Source organism: Zeugodacus cucurbitae, chromosome 3 (assembly GCF_028554725.1).
Source record: "Zeugodacus cucurbitae isolate PBARC_wt_2022May chromosome 3, idZeuCucr1.2, whole genome shotgun sequence".
In the NCBI taxonomy this organism is placed as follows: domain Eukaryota; kingdom Metazoa; phylum Arthropoda; class Insecta; order Diptera; family Tephritidae; genus Zeugodacus; species Zeugodacus cucurbitae.
The window spans coordinates 74,601,120-74,622,429 of NC_071668.1; the positions used below are offsets into that span (position 1 = coordinate 74,601,120).

Here is a 21,310-nt window from a genome sequence, read left to right on the forward strand (position 1 = left end):
AATGTCAACGAGCTCGTAAAACAGCAACAACCATTGCAATAAAATGAAAATGAAAACAACACATGGCAACAACAACAACAAGAACAACAATCGAGATATTAACTACAACAACTACTTGAAAACAAATTCTTGACGCAATCACATTGCGAGAATTCAGCGAATGTTTGGGCGCAGCAACACAGCAACAGCAACAAAATGTTGCAGCACACAAGCCGGAGTCTGTAGCATTCGCGGTGCAACAACAACGCATGCCTACTTTTGCGTAGGAATGCGCTCAAATGCAGCGATTGTGCTGGCATTGCGTCTTTCCATGAGCAAACCGCTGCGCATGCGTGGCGGCAATTGTGGCTCCAAACAGTCTGCGCTTGCCGCGACACTCGGTATTATATGCGAACGAAGAATGCAGAAAGGGTTGGTTGGATACAGCGATCTGGTGTTGGTCCCACGAAAACGAGTTAATTGATAAGATCAAAGTATTTGAGTGAAGCAACTTGAGTTCTGCTCTAATGAATTATGTGGAAATGAAATGAAGGGATCTAAAAAAAGAGCAATAAACTCGAGTTTAAGGTCTCTTGGTAGCAAACTAGCAACCAAATAGTATTGCAAACTAGGGTTGTGGCATAAATAACATAAAATAGCATTCAAAAGGAGTTTGATTAAGTTTTTTATATGGTAAACCCTCTTTTATTAAGTAGAGTTTAATACTAAACACCGAAATTTGCTGAAGTTTAAAGAATATCACTCAGGAGGGCTAAGTGTGGCGGAAGATATAAGATATCTGATCTGGATTCACATTGGAATATGCGATTTTTGCGGGACATTTCTTTGAAGGACCTCACAAAATTACGATCCGTAGTTTTGGTACCCCACCGGAGAGTAGCAGGAAATGTCAAGTGCATGGCACCAAGGAAACAGTGGAGCATCTCTTGTGCGTTTGTCCTGCACTAGCAAGACAATGCTTCAGGTATCTAGGGGCCCCGCAGTACGATAAGTTGGAGCAGATATCATTAGTGAGGCCTCATCTTCTCTTAAAATTCGCGTTAAGCGCTGGCATCCTATCAGATGCCTAATATTCAGGGAATACGTGACGGGACTCCATCTGGTATCGTTAAGGAGCATAACTGGTCTATGCGGGGCTTGTTGGCCCACCAGACTAACCTAACTTAACCACTAGTTAGATAAATGCACGGATAAGCTCTTAAGTTATAGAGTTTCGGAGGAATAAACTATATTATGACGAGACTTTTAGTAAAACCAGCCAAATCCGTCTCAACGAGAGGCATATAAAACTAAACTCACTTACTAAAATAAACTCGAGTTTAATGCTGCGATTTAGTGTTTAAGAAACTGCAGAGTTTAATACGAGACATTTTATCTTCATAAAAAATAAAAAAATGGTATTTAAAGCAAGATTTTGTGAGTAGTGTTTAATGCTAAACACCGTATTTGTCAGTAAGCTCGATTTAGTGTTTATAAAGTCCGATTTTACCTATGAGTTTTTTGCGAATGTTAGGAAATAAATAAGAACAACTCTTGATCCTAGACTCAGATTGGAATAAATCAGTTTTACTTAGAGGAGCAGTTTTTGTTACACTCCACAAAAGTCTGTAGTTTTGTGCCCCATTAGTTAGGTTGTTTACGTACTATTCAGTTCTGTAACTATAGAGTTCTAGAGGATAAGAGAGTACTACTTATGAAGATAATTTCAGAAAACGAGAACAATCCACCTCAAAGAGAGAAATGTAAAAGTACCTTCACATTATACAACAAACTTGAGTTTAATGCTTACATTTTGAGTTTAAGAAACTCTAGAGTTGAATAAGAAGCCTTTATGCCTACAAAAAGTAAAAAAACTGGCATTCAAAGCAAGGTTTTGTGAGTAGTGTTTAATTTGAAAATAAACTCGAGTTAGTAAGTCACAAGTTCGAGTTTAACTCTGTTTTTATAGGAAAAATGCTCTCAATGTTGGACAACTCAACCGTTTCTCTAGTTCAACAAAATTTGTATGTCTTAAAGTACAGTTATGTACACTAAAACTCTGTAAAAAAAAGTCCACTTGTCTATGTAATTCGCAGAAAAAATACGGAAATCCCACCACATGCTGCTAATCAATTAAAAAACGTCAATAAGAGAGACACTGTGATATTGCTGCGCAAATGCTTAATTAATGGCAACACTATCTCGCTGTAAGTAATTAAATACATTTGAATGTTTGTGTGAGTACACGCATTTACGAGGCGTAGTTAATTAACGCCACAAGTTTTGGCTAGTTTAATGGTGACAACAACTTCCATGTTCGTACATTACAAAAAAGCCACGCAATTTGCGTCAAAAAATTCTCTCACTGGAGGGAGTGGGGTGGCCACCACTGGGCTACATGTTGCAGCGGCGCATTCAACTGCAAACATTTTTCTAGGCATTTTTTATTCATTTATTTTTTTGCGGTTTTCGATTACAAAATTCACACGCCGATTTTTTTTTTATTTTTGTTTTTAACGGTTTTTGTGACTAAACAACGGTTTGTCGGCAGAATTTCATGCTTATTAGCCAATATGAGGATTTTATTATCACAACATACATACAAACATGCTCCTAAGTATTTCTGTATATCTCTTATGCAGTTTCTTGATGTTTTTCCGCGAATTTGCATAAACTGGCATGTCATTTTTAATTGCTCAACCTCCTGCTGGCAAAGTTGACAGTTGTTGGTTGCCGCAATTTGCTACTGATTTCAGGAGTGTCGCAGCTGCAACAACAACATTTGACAATTGCGTGATGTTGCAATCAGCGTTGGTCTAACCGTCTAACTGTCTGTCTCTCTGTCTGTCTCTGTACCTATTTGTCTGTCCCAGCTCAGCGCTTGTCTATGCGTTGATTGAACAACTCGCCGCATTCATACTCAAGGAAAAAATATGTTGCGGTTAATATTTTTGTGCAACAATTGGCAAATGGTGACCAAATGTCTGGTGCGTTCATGTTCAGATATGCTAATACGATATGTCAGTATATTTTGACTTCAGTATGCGTGAGTATACTGCTTATGTTGCGCTTATGTAAATTTTATTGCTGTTAATTTGTCAGAGTTATTTACATATTTGGTATTTATTTGTTTGAGTCGATGCATTCGACAGGTAAAATTGTCTAAAATAGAGTTCGGACACAATTGGATTGTGACTAAAAACTTATTTTAGCGACATTAATGCATGACATGAAAGGAGGATGGAGTCCACTTAAGTGAGGAAAATTCCTGATTGCCATTCACTTGGGACGATTCTTTTACATTTGGCTCAACCAGCTCACAATTTCCGGTCTTAGACTAAGTATCCTCTGTGTAGCCTACAGGCAACCGTTTGGAGGTGAGTTAAAGTGAGAACGCGAATCCCACTTATGCGGTTTCGCATAGGCTTTGGGACCCACCATTTAAGAAAAAATCTTCCCAATGAACAGGAAACAGCAGCCTCGGATGAAAGCACCACAAATGTATTATGAACAACGATTTAAGGGCATACACCTGGAATGTCCGATCTCTTAATTAGGAAGGTGCCTCTGCCCAGTTGGTTGATGTCCTCGTAAGAGTAAAGGCTGATATCACCGCCATCCAAGAAATGCGATGGTGGGCCCTTGTGGCATCTACTACTGCGGCCATAGAAAAGTGCGCAAATTCGTTGTGGGATTAGTGGTGGGAGAGAGACTCCATCGTCGAGTCCTAGCATTCACTACGGTGGATGAACGTCTAGCCACAATCCGCATCAAAGCGAGGTCTTCAACATACCGCTGATTTGCACGCCCCGACGGAAGAGAAGGACAATGTGACCAAGGATACTTTCTATGAGCGCTTAGAACGTATCTACGAGCGCTACCCCGCCACAATGTCAAAATCGTGCTTGGCGATTTTGACGATAGGTGGACAAAGAAGTTGCCTTTGGCACAATAGTTGGAAAATTCAGCCTCCAGCATACAAAAATTCATCAAGCTACTTGACTCTCTCCAGATCGAAAAACCAACAACCAGATCAATTATGTTGTATTAGATGGACGACTTGCTTCGAGTGTTTTTGATGTGCGTACGCTCCGAGGCCCTAGTAACGACGCGGACTAAAATTATTGTTTACATTTTTTTTTTAATTTTTGTGAAAGGTCTATCAAATCTTATAGAACATATAACCATAAAAACAAGAAATTTCGTTACCCAACATTAGATTGTGATTTGAGTCTCATTCTTCAGAAATTATGAGGAAGTCTCATGGATATAAACTACAGTTGAAGAACTTCTGCAAATGTCAGATGGTGGAACTAAAATTGAAACTAAGAGGATAGCGGAAGAGTAGAGGGAAAGCAACGATGCTCTTAGTAATGAAAAATTTCGATTGTGAGGGTATACTAAATGGAATTCACTACTTCTATTTGTAACTAATAAACCAAACAATATTAATACTCTTTTATAAAAAGAAATAAATTTGCATATATTAACAACTGTAAACTCAGAGTTAAATAAATAAATATTTGTATGCTTGAGAACAGCGTTAACCACTTGACTGATATAAATTAACCAAAACAAATTGAATGGATGAATCCAACGCACAACTTTTCATTTTATGAATGCACTTTTCAATAAAAAATAAGAAAAGTAACAACAACAAAAGTCAAAAACATTTATCACCTCTGCATTTAAAAACAAGCTCGTTTGTCTGCGGCGAGTAGCCCGATTTATCTCGGGTATTTATGTTAATTTTCGTAAGTAGGCGTGCGTAGCGCCGTCGCTGACGAATTTTTATGGTGTTACAAATTTTAATTGCCCCCACGAAATTGAGGATGTGAGTGCCCGTATAAAACGGTCTGACGGTCGTTTGCTGCTGTGCGTTTTCACTTTTGTCGCGCTTCCAACGCTGATTAGCATGTAAAGATTCGATTGTTTTGTTTGGGCAAACAATAGTGGGCCTAATGATTTGAAATTGTCGGATAACAAGTGAAAACCGTTGTTCAAATATGTTTCGAAGTTTGTTTACTTAATTATGTTAATTAAATAATTTACGAGTTTGTAGAAGAGAAAATGAGACGCAACTGATGAAAGCGTAAGAAATGTAGGAATTTTGTTTTACATGACAACGGCAATATTCTGCGAAAACTTTTGTTTCAATATTTTTTTGAGTCAACAACAAGAAGAATCAACGAAAATTTAGGTTTAAAGAAAAGCTCTAATTAAAGCTTTAAGATGCCTTAGGAAGCTTTAGGAAGAACAGCTCTGAGTTAGCTGGCGTGAATACTTTTTTCAAGAGTAATATCAGAAATGAGATCGGATGATATGAATCGATACAGTCAGGTGATGTAAATGGATGATGGTATTTTCTATAAAAGCTAAAAAAACTGACTTCCGGGTTCTGAGAAACAACTGATCGATTGATGATCGTCAGAACTGAGATAGTGTCTTTCATAATTTTTAAAACTAAATAAGTTAATTTTATTTATTTTTACTTGATTATTAGTAGTAATTTCTCACAAGTTCTCTATCTCTTTCGCGCCTTTTTTCAAAGTCCAAAAAAATCGTAAAACACCGAAAGCAATTACGGGTAACACAATCAATTTCACAGCAGCGCGTTTATATTGCAAAACATTAAAAATACGGACGCAAGCAAAGAAAAGCCGTCAAAGACAAAAAACAACTTGCAATGAAATGTTGCAAGATCGATAAAGCGTCGGCTAACAGCAGCTTGCACTTGTGTGCAGAACATTTTGTTGCAATTAATACGGAAGCGGGGCGCTTGACAAACGCACAGAGTTTTAGAAACTTTTCCAAGAACACGCATGTCACAAGACTAGTCGAATCGGTCGTACTAGAGAGATGCTTTCCTCTGGGTATGCCATAAATTACATATGAGTCGACGCGCCGCGACGCGTATTTTGCAAGAAAGTAAAGCGAAGGACGACCAAATGCAAAATGAAACAAATACACACAAGTACGCTCATACACACAAAATAGAGCGTCAGCGGCGCGCCGATAATTACTCGATTTCTAATCGAAAGTGTCATTGGTACAACGCCCCAATGGTCGATTGAGTGCGCGTGTGCGTCTGCGCGTTAAATTGAAAGTTTGAAAGTCACTGATAGGCGATAAATTATGGGCATAAAATTAGATTTTATTGATGGAAATTGCGCTGCGGTGCCGCGCGGATAGAGCGCAACCACAAGCGCGCGCTTAAAGTGTCGCGAATGTGGCGCGTACTGCGTTTGACGGCAATGGCGCGCGCGCAGATAGCGCGGCAAATAACATTTTAATGTCATAAAAAGCGCGCGCAAGAGAGTATAAATGCAACATCAGCCGCAGTGGCGCCATCTGCCGTTGACACTATGTGAGCAATTTGTTGTCAAACGCTATCATAAATGTCAGCATATCGCGCAGTTCGCAAACACAAGCGCTGCGTTGCAGAGAGATAAATTTATTTTTATTTCTTTAATTTTATTTATTAAAAGCTTTGTTTTTGTTGTACATTTTAAATTATGTCAACCGTATTGCAGTTGTTGTTCGCGCAGCTGTAGCAGACAGACAGACGCGTGACGCATGCGCTGTGAAAGAAAAAACGCGCAGCGCAGCGCAACACAGTGTGCCATGTAAAAATTTGTCACCTTAAACGTAAAAGGAAGTGGCTGCCAACAAGTTGTTGTGCGCACAGCGGCAGATAAGCAGACAGACAGCGTGACAGCGAAAAAATTTGTAATATTCAGCAAAAAAAGATTGCAAAAAAGAAGCAATTGAAAAGTCAGCGGAAAAATTTTGTAGCAAAAACAATAACAATAACAACAACAGCAAATGCCAACAAGCAAATCAGCAAGTAACAACAGCGCGAATTTATTGCGTCTGCGTGATGCCGCAAAATGTCATCGTAGATCACGCAGCTGTGCAACAACAACGACAACAACTATAATAACAACATTACGATTGTTGCAACACTGATTTTCGCGCTACAAATGTGCAAGTGTGGCTGCAATGAGCGCTGGCAACACAAAGCAACAAAACACAAAGCGGCAACATGTTGACACGCTTAGTTGTTGTTGCTGCAGGAACATTTGCCTAGTGTTTACAAACGCCACTGCAACGGAGCGTTTACAAATATACATATGTACATATGATTATGTGTATACTTTCGTGATGTATTGCTCGTGTGTGTGTCTTTCACGCCAAGCGCTGTGCCTGAGTGTTGCCGCCTCTTGACACGCATGCGCGCCGCTCTCGCGCTTGGCCGTTTGACATTCAAATTGTTGATTCTTGCATGCGGTGTACATATATGTATGCATTTTCCACATCTTCTTCTGTTTTCTTTTCTCTCTTTCATTCGCAACTACTGCTGCTCAAAGGCAGCTTTGCGTAAAATTTATTAGTAATGCGATACTTTTCGGCGATTCTGCGCGCTGTTTCTATGTAAGTGGCATGTTGAAATTCAGTACAACTGCTGCAGTTGCAGCTTCTTCAAGCTTTTCAGGTTGGCCTGAGCGGATTGTTTTTTACTATTTTTGTGTATTTTCTAACTCTTTCGGTTGCTGAAGGTATGAACTGTGCGTATTCATAGTGATATATGTATACTGCCACATAATTTTGTATATATACATATGATATATAAGCGCACATATTTCCAACTGTACACCTATTTATAAACTTTATATTTGCTGTCAACACGCTCGGTTATTGCTTGTCATGAAGATTTTGTAACAATGTTGCACCAGTTGTTTGCTGGCGCGTTTTAATTGGGCCAACTGTCAGCTTTGACTGCAAATATTTATGATTTACAACACACCATCGCCAGTAAGATATGAACAAGTCAACGTTAGTTTAAATGCTCATAATAAAGTCTATAAGTGATATGAGAGAGTTTGTTTTTAATAATAACAGAAAACAAACAACACAAAAGTTTTGTGTGAAAAAAATAAGTTCTGGAATAAATTTAGGGGCAATGAAGAAATCAAGTATTTCTAGATCCCAAAACCCATACAAAAGAACCTGGTGCTGGTTATATGGGCTCTCCAGTATCATTGTATTCAAATCTAATTGCAACTTAGTCCCTTAAGCCTAGTGAAGTTCATCACCGACAGATGCGATCTATAAAGTTTTACATCAGCTCAAAACGACGCTATGCATGATTAGTTTGGATATTGCGTTCAACAGTTATAGACGTGTAAATATGGAGTTCACTAACGCCGAAACTCTCGCTATTTTAATGGTAATGGATTTTGGGGGGTGGTACTCTATCACTTCGAACTGCGGAGGAATGGTTTCGACGATTCAGAGCGGGTGAAAACGATACCATGGAAAAGCCAGCCAGCGTGTGTGGGATTGGAAGAGAATCATCCAATATGAGGTGCTCCCATATGACCAGACGCTTAATTCTACCATCTACTGCGAACAACTGGACCGCTTGAAGCAGGCGATCGACCAGAAGCGCCCAGAATTGGCCAACGGAAAGGGCGTAGTGTTCCACCAGGACAACGACGGACCACACACTTCGTTGATGACTCGTCAGAAGCTACGGGAGCTCGGATGGGAGGTTTTATCGGATCCACCATATAGCCCGGACTTAGCGCCAAGTGATTATCACCTATTCCTGCCCATGACGAACGCCCTTGGTGGTGTAAAGTTTAACTCAAAAGAGGCTTGTGAAAAGTGGCTGTCCGAGTTATTCGCAAATAAGGAGTGGGGCTTCTACGAGGTGGATATTATAAAGTTGCCGTCTAGTTGGAAACAGATTATCAAACCAGACGGCGCACATTTGAACTAAATCCGATCACTGTAACACTTTTTATAAAGCATTGAATAAAGAGCAAAAAAGTGGAAGGGAGATATTCGATACTATCGAATGTACAGTACTTGATCCGATGGAATTCTGGAACCGTTTCGTTTAGTTAGAACCGATTGTAGTGGATTGTTCCCTTGGCGTTCCTCAAAGCGGAGGTAATACACTGTTAAGATCTATGACCGAAAATTTTCAGCCGTTTGAGTGCCCAGAGACAGATTATATGGTAATGAGAGTATTTCAGAAAATTCAGGTCTCAAACAGAGTGACCTCACAGGAGAGTATATTCGAAGCTGCGATAACTAGAACCTACTGTAATGAATAATTGTCTCGAAAATTGAGATGAAATATATTCCTCATCTTCAAATTCCAATCTTAAAAATATATTGAAACAAAAAAAAATAGTAAAAATTTAACTTGCAACCGCAACAAGCGGCTTTGACGACCTCAGCAGATATCTTATCTGTAAAGCAATGCAACCGTGACAATGAGAATGACAACACGAATAGCTACTGTATTGCGGCGTCGATTGTTGTAGGTTGGCCATTCGGTTGAACCACGACGGTAGCGAGCTGCTATTTGCTGCGACAAACGGAAGCCACTAGGCCATGGTAAAAACAATAATAATCAACACCCACACAATGCATGCCACAACAGAAAAGAGGCGCAAAAAAGGCACAAAGTAAAAGCAAAAATATACAAAAAAGAAAGGAATAGAAAATTAAGGAAATATAGAAAAAAACAAAGAAGAAATTAAAAAAAAAACTATGAGATAGAAGGATAAATGATGGATAAGTCGACCACAAAATGAGATTTTTCTACGAATAAAATTAATAAAAAAAATTTCAAAATAATTTTATGTAATAATTTTAGTTTTATATTTTTAATTTTAGTTTCAAGACACATTAAAAAATTTGAGATATATATTTTTCCTTATTTTCACCCTACCCTACTTTATGCCAAACCACCCTAATACAACTCGTTGAAGTTGAGTGTTGATAGTAGCGATCTTTTCATTTGATAGACAATAGAATAGAAAGTCACTTTAGTTCTTTGGCTGCACACAGAGGACGTTGTCGCTATGACAAAACGGCCACAAAAAAATGGCTGCAATGCCATTATGGACAAAGCAATGCAGAGAATGTGTAGCAACAAGTCACTCTATATGTGCACACATAAATCTTCCAACACCAGTGTGACTGCCTGTCTGTATCTTATGTGTTTGAAGCCACAATTCATTGTTGCCTCTTTTGAAAGTTTTTTTCTTTATCACATTGCACTATTCTAGGTGAGTAATTTGAGGCGAGTGACCAAGTTGCTGGTACTTTGAGCTGAAGACTGCATGGTTGAACGATACTTCGTTGTAATGTGGCATGTTGAGCAACAATGTTGCTGACTTCTTTGGGTGCTCAATGAATTTACTTTTGTAATGAATGTTTAATTTTGTAGAAAATGAAAAAAATGTGTATCTGACTGTAATATTTTGCTATGAATGTTGTTGGAGGATTTTTTGAAATGTAGGCATGTTGAGCAACAATGTTGCTGACTTCAAATGTGGCTTGTATGTATTTAGATTTGTAATGGATGTTTTATTATTGTAGAAAATTATAAAAAATGTGTATCTGACTATAATATTGGATTATGTTTGTAGTTTGAGGATTTTTTTGTTGCGCAACAATGTTGCTAAGCTAAGTGTATATTCAAATGCGCAGCAAAACTTAATTTTATTGACAATTTTAGTTCTAAGCTTGAAATATTACCCACAAACATGTAGTTTTTCAAGAAAAGTTTGCTTAAACACTCTTTTCTTAGGAGTTTATAGAAATTCAACTTTGGGTAAAGGCAAAAGTTGGACAGAAAGTAAATTGTTTGTACCGCAAGCTAGCCTCATACATTACAGAATTATTTAAATTGAACTCAGAGTTTATGAAAATGTTAAACTAGAGTTTGTGCTGCATTAAGAAACCACAGACAATGCAAAGAGAATGCGTTAAAGCAATTTGTTTGTCACTTTAGAATGCTTAATGGCAGACCAAAATTTGTAAAAACTTCCGCCATTGACATGCTTAAATTGGTTCTGAGAACTATTCACTCACACCCAGTAAATTACATGCTTAAACGATTTACCAAAATTCCCAAGAAACAAATCTATATACAACTCTACGCCAAATACCAAAAGTTTTAAGTGACATTTAACAGTTTTAACCGACCATAACCTCAATAAAAAGTCTTTACAAATCCACATAAAGCCAAAGTCACCAAACACCAATTTGACTGCCTTTGCTCAACCCATTAATGCTGCTCAATCAGGGAGCTAAGTGGAAAAGTGCTACTGACCAAGACATTTTACACAGAAAAGTTGCAAGTAAAATGGCAGTGAGCGAGCGCCGGCAAGCAATAAAATTATGTGTTGCTGAAGTCGTCCAATAACAATGTCACCAATGCATATAGAGACCCAGTGTGTGTGTGTGTGTGGATAAGGCGGTGGCATTATGCTTTAGTACATAATAACAATAGTAATAATAAAATAACAATAGCGCATAGCCAAGTTGCAATAAGAGGCAACAACAAGTTGCAGGTTAACTCGCGCTTGGTGGGACTTTGTTGTTCATATTCGCAGAAAATTTGCTTATGACGATGTCAGTTGGCTTTTTACTATGCGTTTGTATGCTTTTATGCATAGGTGTGCGCTTTTATGTTTTTAAATGACAGGAAAGCCAACAGTTTCAAAGCGTTTTTATAGCAAATTAGTTGAAAATGTTCCATTACTCACACATTTCTTAGCGATTTTATGACTATGGGGCATGTGACACCACTTTAAATATATGATTTCAATATCTTTTGACACTTTTTAGTAGACGATTTTGTACCCTGAGCTCGTTTTTTGACACTTTCTCATATGAAAAGTTCGTAAATTTCAAAAATTTAAACATATTCTTGAAATGTTAAACAATAAGATAAAACAAAAAAAATCGATTTTTCGCTTACCCCGCCCTTAAAAAGTAAGGAAATTTAATAGAAACCATCGTACTAACAGTATGGGGTATAAAAATATATATATTTTGGTCATCTAATAACAAAAATCCGTTAATAATATTTGATAGCAGCTGTTTGCTGACGCCACATTAGCGAAGTAGAACTCTCCCTTGAGAAATTTTCAGTTAAATTCAGTTAGATGTCGAAGAGTTCCTTTGATTAAAAAACAATCCCTCTAAGTTCGTTCATAAAATCTTGAATTATTCAACCATTCTAAAACCGATGAGAAAGAGACTTCATAGAGACTTTTTTGAAATTGTTAGCATAACAGTCTTGGATCGAGATTATGTTTAGACTTTTATGTAGTATTTAATAGACCTTTTATCTAATTCAACGCCGCAAGTACGTAATTTCTAGCCCTAGTCGCCCATGTTGATTATTGTATATTTTATGTTTAAATTTCTTCGAAGATCTCGCTCAAGTTAGCACGGGTCGATTAAATCGATAAAATCGTTTTATATCGATCTTGGACATTTGTGTCAACATTAACCCAACAAAATATTTGTAGAGATCTTTTTGCATCCCAAACTTATTCCCAACTGAAAATGTCACTTTTTGAACCGAATTCTCGACATTTGCATGTTGCCACAACATGTTGCATCAAACATTTCTTCTATATCCAATAAGAAAGATACTTCATACGGACCTTTTTGAAATAGTTAACAGAAAAGTCTGGATTCGAGATTATGAGTAGACTTTTATGTAGTATTTGATATATCGTTTATCTATAGCCAAAATAGTGCATAATTTCTAGACTTAGCCTATCTTATGTTATTTTATTTTTTGTGTTCTTCGAAGATCTCGCTCAAGATTAGATGAGATCATATATATGATAGATACCCCTCCCGATAAAGCAAAATAGAGATTGTTTATAGAAGAGATTATTTAATATAGGGAACAAACCGAAAATATACTGAAAAGTTCATTTCAGTTGTCCAGAAATAGTGGCCGATTTTTCATCACTCCGACTCCAGGAAAAAAGTTCCTCTGGTTGAGTATTAGACTTTATAAATTCAGACATAATAAAAGGCTATATTGGACTTTTTACTCAGGGAAATAAGAACTAATCTGTCTTTCTCTGTGGTTATAAATGAGGTTCTGGCTGTCACATTATTTTTATTTCGAGATTCATTGCGCTTAAACTCATCTAGTAAGAACACACACCCGAGCTCACCTGCTAGTGATGACTTGGTTAATGCTAGAACTGATCCTTTATTAAAGAATATACTTTCAATGATTTCATTGCTACTTAAGGCATAAATTAGTGTATCAGGGAAATTGTTTCAACAAATCGATGAAATATTTTAAGTAGACCAAATAACTGCCTGTAGTTTTCTTAAGTAGAAAACTATTATCTGCGCTTCTTTCTGAATATTTTTTTTATTTTCTGCTTTGACTATTTGCCAAAAAAGCATACACTTATAGACTACAGAGAGTGCTTTGTTTTAACCATTTAAGTGTTTGAGCAAATAAAATAAATTGAAATTGTTTCCCATTTAAATTGCTGACTCTAATAAACCTGATTAATTTCATAATAATCCCATTGAAGACACTTCAAAAGCTTTCAAATTCAAGTGAAAGAATACGAAATGAGAAAAGTAAATAAATAAACAAGAAAAAAAAACAAAATTACAATCAAGAAATTAAGAATTCAAGAGTAGCAGTGGCCACAACAGTGCGTCGTACAAAAATGGAAAAGAAAATAATTAAAGCAACAGTGAAAGTTGCAACAGAAGGCTATGTAGACAAGTTGCTACATGCTGCTGGATCATGCTGTTCATCCAAAAGTCCGCATGTCAGACAGGTGGACAAGTGTGAAGAGATGGCGAGTGTATAAAGGGTGTTTTTTTATCATTATTATAGTGTTGCTGAAAATAACTGAGATAGAGCTGTAGGATGAAGACACAATTAAAGCTTGGGGATGACTAAGCTGGACTAATTTTTAGTGATCTTTTAAGCTTGTGAGCTTTGTAGTCAGCAGTCCGAAGAAAATTGAAAAACTATGCACCCACCTAAACTGACACCCTTTATTTTGAAATACACACAGTCATATCAGTTATTAAACTCCAGAATCTGTGGTTAATAGATAATATGAAATTATCCAGCAATTTTCAGGGTAGAACTTTTTCTTTTGTTTCGAAGTGTAAGAACAAGAGTAGAAAATAATAAAGAAAGCTAAACAAAAATTTGTATAGCCACTTGCTCGACCAAATATGACTATGTGTCTGCTGCAACAGGTCAATTGCAACACGTAGCGGCATTTGGTCGTAATTACAACAACAACAACATATTAAGTGTGCTTATGGTTGTTGTCGAGGTAAGAATGTGTGTCTTAAGGTACTGCAGTCTATGTAGCAAAGTGTTGCTGTTGTTGTACTTGTATAAGTTTTGGTGGAAGCACTTGTTTTCGTACTGGATGACTCTGTTTTATCGCTCGCTTTATTCCATAAGGTCGATGGTGATGTCTTTAAAGCTGCTGCCGATGGAGTGATCATCTGCTTTTCATCTCACCGTGCAACATACATACATACAGACAAACATATACACCAAAAGTGAAGTGAAATATGCAGTGGGTGCAAAAACAACAACAACTACAACAAGTGAGTGTGTGCTTGAAACAAAAAGAAAGAATCAAGAAAAAATATTATGCTGGAAAAGTTGGTGGCTTTACAGCTCTTCACTTATGCATACAGACATACATAAATGAACATGTAAATATGTATATTCCGTACGCAAGTGCTCGTGCATCATTGCATTTTCGAAAAACACTTAAGCTTAATTGCATGCATTGAATGCAAGCAATCACGCGTTCACTCACGCATTCAACCGGTGAGAGTTGTTTTTGTAGTTACTACTGTTGTTGTTGTTGTTATTTTAGTGTGCGCGGAGCACGAGTGTAGCAGCAGACGTGCCACAAAATTTTCAACCAAGCACAAGGCCTGTTATATTTCACTCGTGCAACGCAAGTGCATGTACATATGTGTTGCAAGTACTTCAAAATGTGGCATGTGCAATACTCATGCAGTTGCAGTTTGAAGAGGTGAGTAGGTTGATACTTTTAAGTAAATTATTTAAACTATAATGTGCGTGCGTGTAATAAATGTTTTATTGAAGAGCTTTTAATAAAGATATGAGACTTTTTAAGAGGGCACTGGTGTCTTATACGAAATGAAAAGTTGATGGATTTGCTTTGATGTACGCTTGTAAAGAATCACAAGTGTTTTTAGGTTATGTTTGCGGAAAAGTTATATTAATATTGCTACAGATTTCACGGGGAATCTGGAGCTTTGATAAGTGTATTTGGGATTAGAGTTAATGAACGCTTAAGAGAGAGCCTCAAGATACACAAATTTAATTTGGAGGGGAAATACCACATTTTCGCTTTACTCATACTCTAATGATACTAAATGTGGTCCTCTCTTGACGAACTGATTACGGGTCCCAGCAAGGAAACCCCATCAAAAGAGATGGAATCGTCCCTAACTGCGTCCCTACTCGTTGAAGAGATCTTCTGCTTGTAAGAATACTCTAATCAAAACACTTTTTGGAGAAAAAGTTATTATAAAGTAGGGGAAAATCATATTAAGGAAGTCAGAAGCCTCTAAGTTAATTTGGTTCCATCAGGATGAGTTCACGCGAGCTCGAAATTTTAACATTCACCCAGAACAAATTGAGTCACAAAACATAATCCTCAATCTGACAAGACAGGGAATGGAGCCGGCTACTCCGTTGTCATCGAAATCATTGCTCGAAGACATATTTCTAACATCTTAGATAAACTATATTGGAAATTGAAAGATAAGCAAAACCTTAGAAATGATGTGTCGACAATACTTTCCAGCGCTAGTTTACGAGGTATTGAGGAATTCATATATAATATCTGTTCTATCTGAATATCTGCTCATTAGTTTCAACGAACCCTTTTTAATCAATACTTAGTTAAAGCTAGAGGTTAGTACTTTTATCTGAATATTTTAATTGGATTAGCCCAATAATTAATATATTATTATATATTATTCGTCTATGCAAAATTAAATGAAAGTAAAGTAAAGAAGTGCTCACTTACCCTCACATCCATCGGATTCCTCCTTCAGTCCAAAATGTCCCTCGGCGCATTCGTCACATTTCAGACCCGTTACACCGGGTTTACACTGACACTGACCACTATCAGGTTCACAGAAGTCTACATCCTCCGCGCCGAACGGATTACAGTTACACGGTAAACACTTCAAATCGACATTCGCGAAACCCGCGTCACATTCGTCACACTTTTGACCGGCGAAACGCGGTTTGCACAAACACTGACCGTTCGTGCTGTCACAATAATCACTATCCGAACCGTCTGCATAGCAGTCACAGGGCACACAGCCCGCAGAGGGATCACCCCAGTAGCCGAGCTTACAGCGTTCACAACGCCAGCCCTCGGTGTTGCCGCTGAAGAGAGTGAAAAGAGATTTAAAAAAAATTGTTATAGGTTTTTGTAATTTGTACTTACTCGCATATGATACACTGTCCCGTGAAGACGTCACATGGTCCACCATCGCAATCGCATGGCCGGCACTGTGAGCCCATCTCCGTTGGATTGCCGTAGTAACCGTCGTCGCACATCTCACAGTGGTCACCAGTGTATCCCGGCGGACACTGTGTGCAAATGTATTCGGAATTCTCCACCACACCGTATACGGGGTTCAGATCCATGATGCTGTATGTCTTCAACTGACAACTGGGCGAAAAGTTGTTGCTATCTACCAGTAGAGGGCACGCGCAACGCTTGCAGTCGTGTTCGGTGCCTTGCAGCGGATTGCCATAGTAGCCCACCTTACAACGCTCACAACTGGTCGAATGAGAGAAAAGAGTCAGTGTTAATGTAACTGTGGTGAGTATGGTGAAATACGAATTTAGCAAAGACACACATCTTGTGGTGAAATGTATTGTTTAAGGTGACCATATAATACAAATGATTCAAGTATTCAATATTCAAATAATTATTTTACGTTTTCTGAAAACTAATGATTTACTCACCGCTCGCCATAAGTGTTGTGCATGCAGTTACCACAGCCGCCGCCCTGCAAGTCGCATGAGTTCGAATGGCCATTGCAAGGACAAGGTATGCACTTGGCTACCAGTTGATGATCGGTCGCGTTCTCCCAGATGCGTATAAAACCAAAATCACAGCTCTCACAGGAGAGTCCAGTGTAGCCGGTAGGGCAAACGCATTGCTCAACGCGCGTACTCGCTTTCGCGGCGCCCAACTCTGTACCGCCCGAATATATAATGACGCGCTCTAAATAAGTCTCCACCTGATCGGTGTGAAATGTGCCGCGCACCAATAAAGCATCCAACGCAGATAAAACCGAGAGCATTTGTGCATGCGTCACCGCCGAACCGTGGTATTCAGTGCGTCGCAGGCGCGTTTTGATATCACGCACAGCTGGCGGTACATGATACCAACCCGACTCATCGAGCGTTATGTTAATGGTGGCCGCTGAACCGCGTGTATATGTTGTGTCACCGTAGGCGATTTTCAAGCCGTTGCGCCCGAAAAGTATTACATCGGGTCCAGCGGTAGGTTTGCCAGAAGTATCACCGCGTATGGTGACCCAGTTAACTTGTATGGTGAGACGCGCGCCATAACTGGTGAGTCGATTACCGAGATAACCTTGTGGCGCCTGCCAGTAAATAGCTTCCACATCATTCAGATCAAACATGCCGTAAACTAGATAATTCGTGCTGGCATCCACAGTGGCTGCGACCATTTGCGAGCGCGTCATGTCCGTTACCTTCCAATCGTTCAGTGTCTCGAAGGCGAGCGTCTGCAGCACCGCGCTACTGCACGACAAGCCCACACCGGAGCACCAGCAGGGCGCACAGCCATCTGGGTGCTCGGCGCTAAGAGCATAATAACCCGGTAAACATTCACTACAGCTATCTCCCGTCACATGCGCCTTACATTTACACACACCCGCGCATTCCGTGTCCGGTATTGTGCCGCGCACATCACACTCACAACGCCGACACTCGTCGCCATAGTAACCGCTGGCGCATTCGTCGCAACGCACACCCTGAAAGCCCTCACGGCAGTGGCATTGACCGCTCACGGGATCACAGGTGCCAGTTGCACCGCGTCCAACGCATTCGCAGCGCTGGCAGGGTGTCGAGAGCGTTTCATTTGCTGCACGATAGTGACCGCTCACACAAAACTCACACTCATTGCCGGCGGTGTTGTTCTGACACTGCTGACAGATGCCGCGTTCCAGAAATGCATCATAGCTACAAGTCGCCGCATGCCCGTTACACTGACACAGCGCGCATTCGTTAGCCTCACGCGCGGTGCCGTTGCGAAATGGCTTGTCCTGATAGAGCGCACAGCATTCGCCACAATCGGCGCCGCAGGTATTATGCTGACAGACACATTGCAGCGTGGATGCGAGTTGAGCGTACTCCAACTCATCGGCGCGCTTCTCTGCCAACTCCACAGTCTTATCGGCATGACCATGGCAATCGAGACGCGCACTTACGCGTATCTGTTTAAGTGAGTAGAAAGAGCGCTTCTCCAGCGATTGCGCATCCAGTAGCCAGTCGACGCTGTTATCCAAATTCGCTGTTGTGTGCATGCCCTGCAAGCGTATGCGTATGTAACGCGCCGTTATGAAATTCATTAGCTCATCGCTTTGTTCCATAGCACCGGGGCGATTTTTCAGCAGCGAAACGTGTAATTCGCCGTTCTCAAGTGGTAGCGCTTTTGAGAATTGCGTCGTGCATATGACTTCGGTGTCATTTTCGAAAACATATTTGCCATTTTGGCCGGCCAAGCCATAGCGACGCTGACAATCCGCTTCACTTAGTCCGAAATACTGCCAGGGTTCGTAAGTGAAACCATCCAACGATTTCTCAAGCACCCATGAAGCGGGTCTAGGCGAGTTTGCCGACTTAAGCATGACAAAGAACACTTGATATATCTGGAAGTGAAATAATGAAAGGATATAGGTTAATTTAATATTATAATGAAAGGTTAGTTAGAGCTAGTCAAAAGGTATTTTAATCGAGCTATTGAATTTTGTAAGCAGGGTTGTGTAACTGTATCGGAGGAAGCTTGGCGAAGGTTCAGCACTTGTTGAAATATTACAGCCAAGGCCAGGGAAATGTTTTCGGGTAGTTTAATGATATTTCACTATTTGAAAACCATTGCAATGCGGTTGATAAATGGCTTTGGGTTGCTTAGGTCTACAGGTCAGTGTTACAAACCTTAAAGAGATAAGGAAATGTTTATAGTAAAAGTTAGTAGTACTGGAACTGAGCCCTAAAATCTTTACAAATCAATTGTGTAACTCAAGATAAAGCTTCTGAGAAAGAGAATGCTTCGTAATCTGTCCCAGAACTAAAGTTATGTTTCCAGGAATTCAAAGATTATCTATATAATTTCTAATTTTGTTTCGAAGATTAAGGGAATTATAAGTCCCACTGTATTTCTACTATTCTATTGTTTTAAGAACGAAACAACGATAAGTCCATAAGTCACACATCATATATGCATACATCCACCAGCCACTCGCCACGCGCATAGCGCCACATTTTCAAATTTTCAAAAGCGTGAACATGTCGTCAAACAATTAAATGTAAATACCGCCACAACTGATTATCGTATGGTAAACACAAAAAATAATCAATATGAAAATTTCGTGTATTACGAGTATTTATCTAAATAAGGAAACTCGAAGGTCGATTTTCAAAGAATTGGAAAATTCAAATAAAATTTATGACTGTGACAATCGACACCACACGCCGGCAGATTGGGCTAGGTTATACGTATACGATCATACAACAACAAAAAAGCTGCTTAAAATCTTTAAATGTGCATGCTTATAAATAATTTTTGTCGTTCAAAAGTAAATAAAATTCCAAGCAACAACAATGAGCAGAACACGTAAAGCGCATTCGTTGAACAGCTACGTAATGTTTGCGGTCATAAATGTCATTCTGTGTGGCTGCACCTTGGCGGCGGAAAAATTATCTACACGATTTTCTTGATTATTTTGATTGCATTGTTTGTTGTCTTTGTATTTATTATTTACCATTTGGAGACCATTTTCGGCGCAAAAAAAATGCATTCGTAAGATAACAGTTAACATTATTTACATATGGATGTATGCATGTAGTGCGAGCAAATTTACAGCAAAGCGCAGTCAAGTACGGAATTTAAGACAAATCACTAATGATGCATACATATAGGCGGTATCGCTTTCGCGCATGTGATGCAAACGATATACGTTTTGTAGGACGTTTGTAGCGCATTTTGAATATATATATTCAATATAAATATTGAAAAAATATTATTTATAAATTGGAAATTGAAACTACTGCTGCTGCTTAATTAAGTCAATTAGTAAATTAACTGAATCTTTCAGCTAGAGACTTACGAGTTAACAAATTGCATCTATTCGAATAAAATTTCAAGAGAAAAATTTTAATTGACTCAAAGTTTAGGATCATTACTTAATTGAGTCAATTAGTAAATTATCTAAACTAAAGCGCGATTCCAGCGGGGAACAGATGTTCCATTACCCGACCATGAAGAAATTCGAATAGCAATTACCCGCTTGAAGAACAACAAAGCAGCGGGGGCCGATAGATTACCGGCAGAACTATTCAAATACGGCGGCGAAGAACTGATAAGGTGCATGCATCAGCTTCTTTGCAGAATATGGTCGGAAGAAAGCATGCCTGACGATTGGAATCTCAGTGTGCTCTGCCCAATCCATAAAAAGGGAGATCCCACAATCTGCGCCAATTACCGTGGGATCAGCCTCCTAAATATCGCATACAAGGTTCTATCGAGCGTATTGTGTGAAAGACTAAAGCCCACCGTCAACAAACTGATTGGACCTTATCAGTGTGGCTTTAGACCTGGAAAATCGACAACTGACCAGATATTCACCATGCGCCAAATCTTGGAAAAGACCCGAGAAAAGAGGATCGACACACACCACCTTTTTGTCGATTTTAAAGCTGCTTTCGACAGCACGAAAAGGAGTTGCCTTTACGCCGCGATGTCTGAATTTGGTATCCCCGCAAAACTAATACGGCTGTGTAAATTGACGTTGAGCAACACCAAAAGCTCCGTCATGATTGGGAAGGACCTCTCCGAGCCGTTCTATACCAAACGAGGTTTCAGACAAGGTGACTCACTATCGTGCGACTTCTTTAACCTGATGCTGGAAAAAATTATAAGAGCTGCAGAGCTAAACCGAGAAGGTACAATCTTCTACAAGAGTGTACAGCTTCTGGCGTACGCCGATGATATTGATATCATCGGAAGCAACAACCGCGCCGTTTGTTCTGCTTTTTCCCGCATGGATAAGGAGGCGAAGCGAATGGGTCTGGAGGTGAATGAGGACAAGACGAAATATCTCCTGTCATCAAACAAACAGTCGGCGCATTCGCGTCTTGGCTCCCACGTCACTGTTGACAGTCATAACTTCGAGGTCGTAGATAATT

At 39.2% G+C, this 21,310-nt stretch overlaps 1 protein-coding gene across 2 annotated transcripts in view; it reads right to left on the minus strand.

Annotated features, from left to right (window-relative positions):
• Lama1_0 (laminin subunit alpha-1) overlaps positions 1–21,310 on the minus strand; it is a 174,600-nt gene that overhangs the window by 93,847 nt on the left and 59,443 nt on the right. For both annotated transcript variants that reach the window (XM_011183784.3, XM_011183785.3), the window contains exons 4-6: positions 16,838–18,774; positions 16,311–16,649; positions 15,882–16,249 (exon numbers count right to left, since the gene is read on the minus strand). In XM_011183784.3, coding sequence (XP_011182086.2) covers positions 15,882–16,249; positions 16,311–16,649; positions 16,838–18,774 — 2,644 coding nt within the window. The remainder of the gene's footprint in view (positions 1–15,881; positions 16,250–16,310; positions 16,650–16,837; positions 18,775–21,310) is intronic.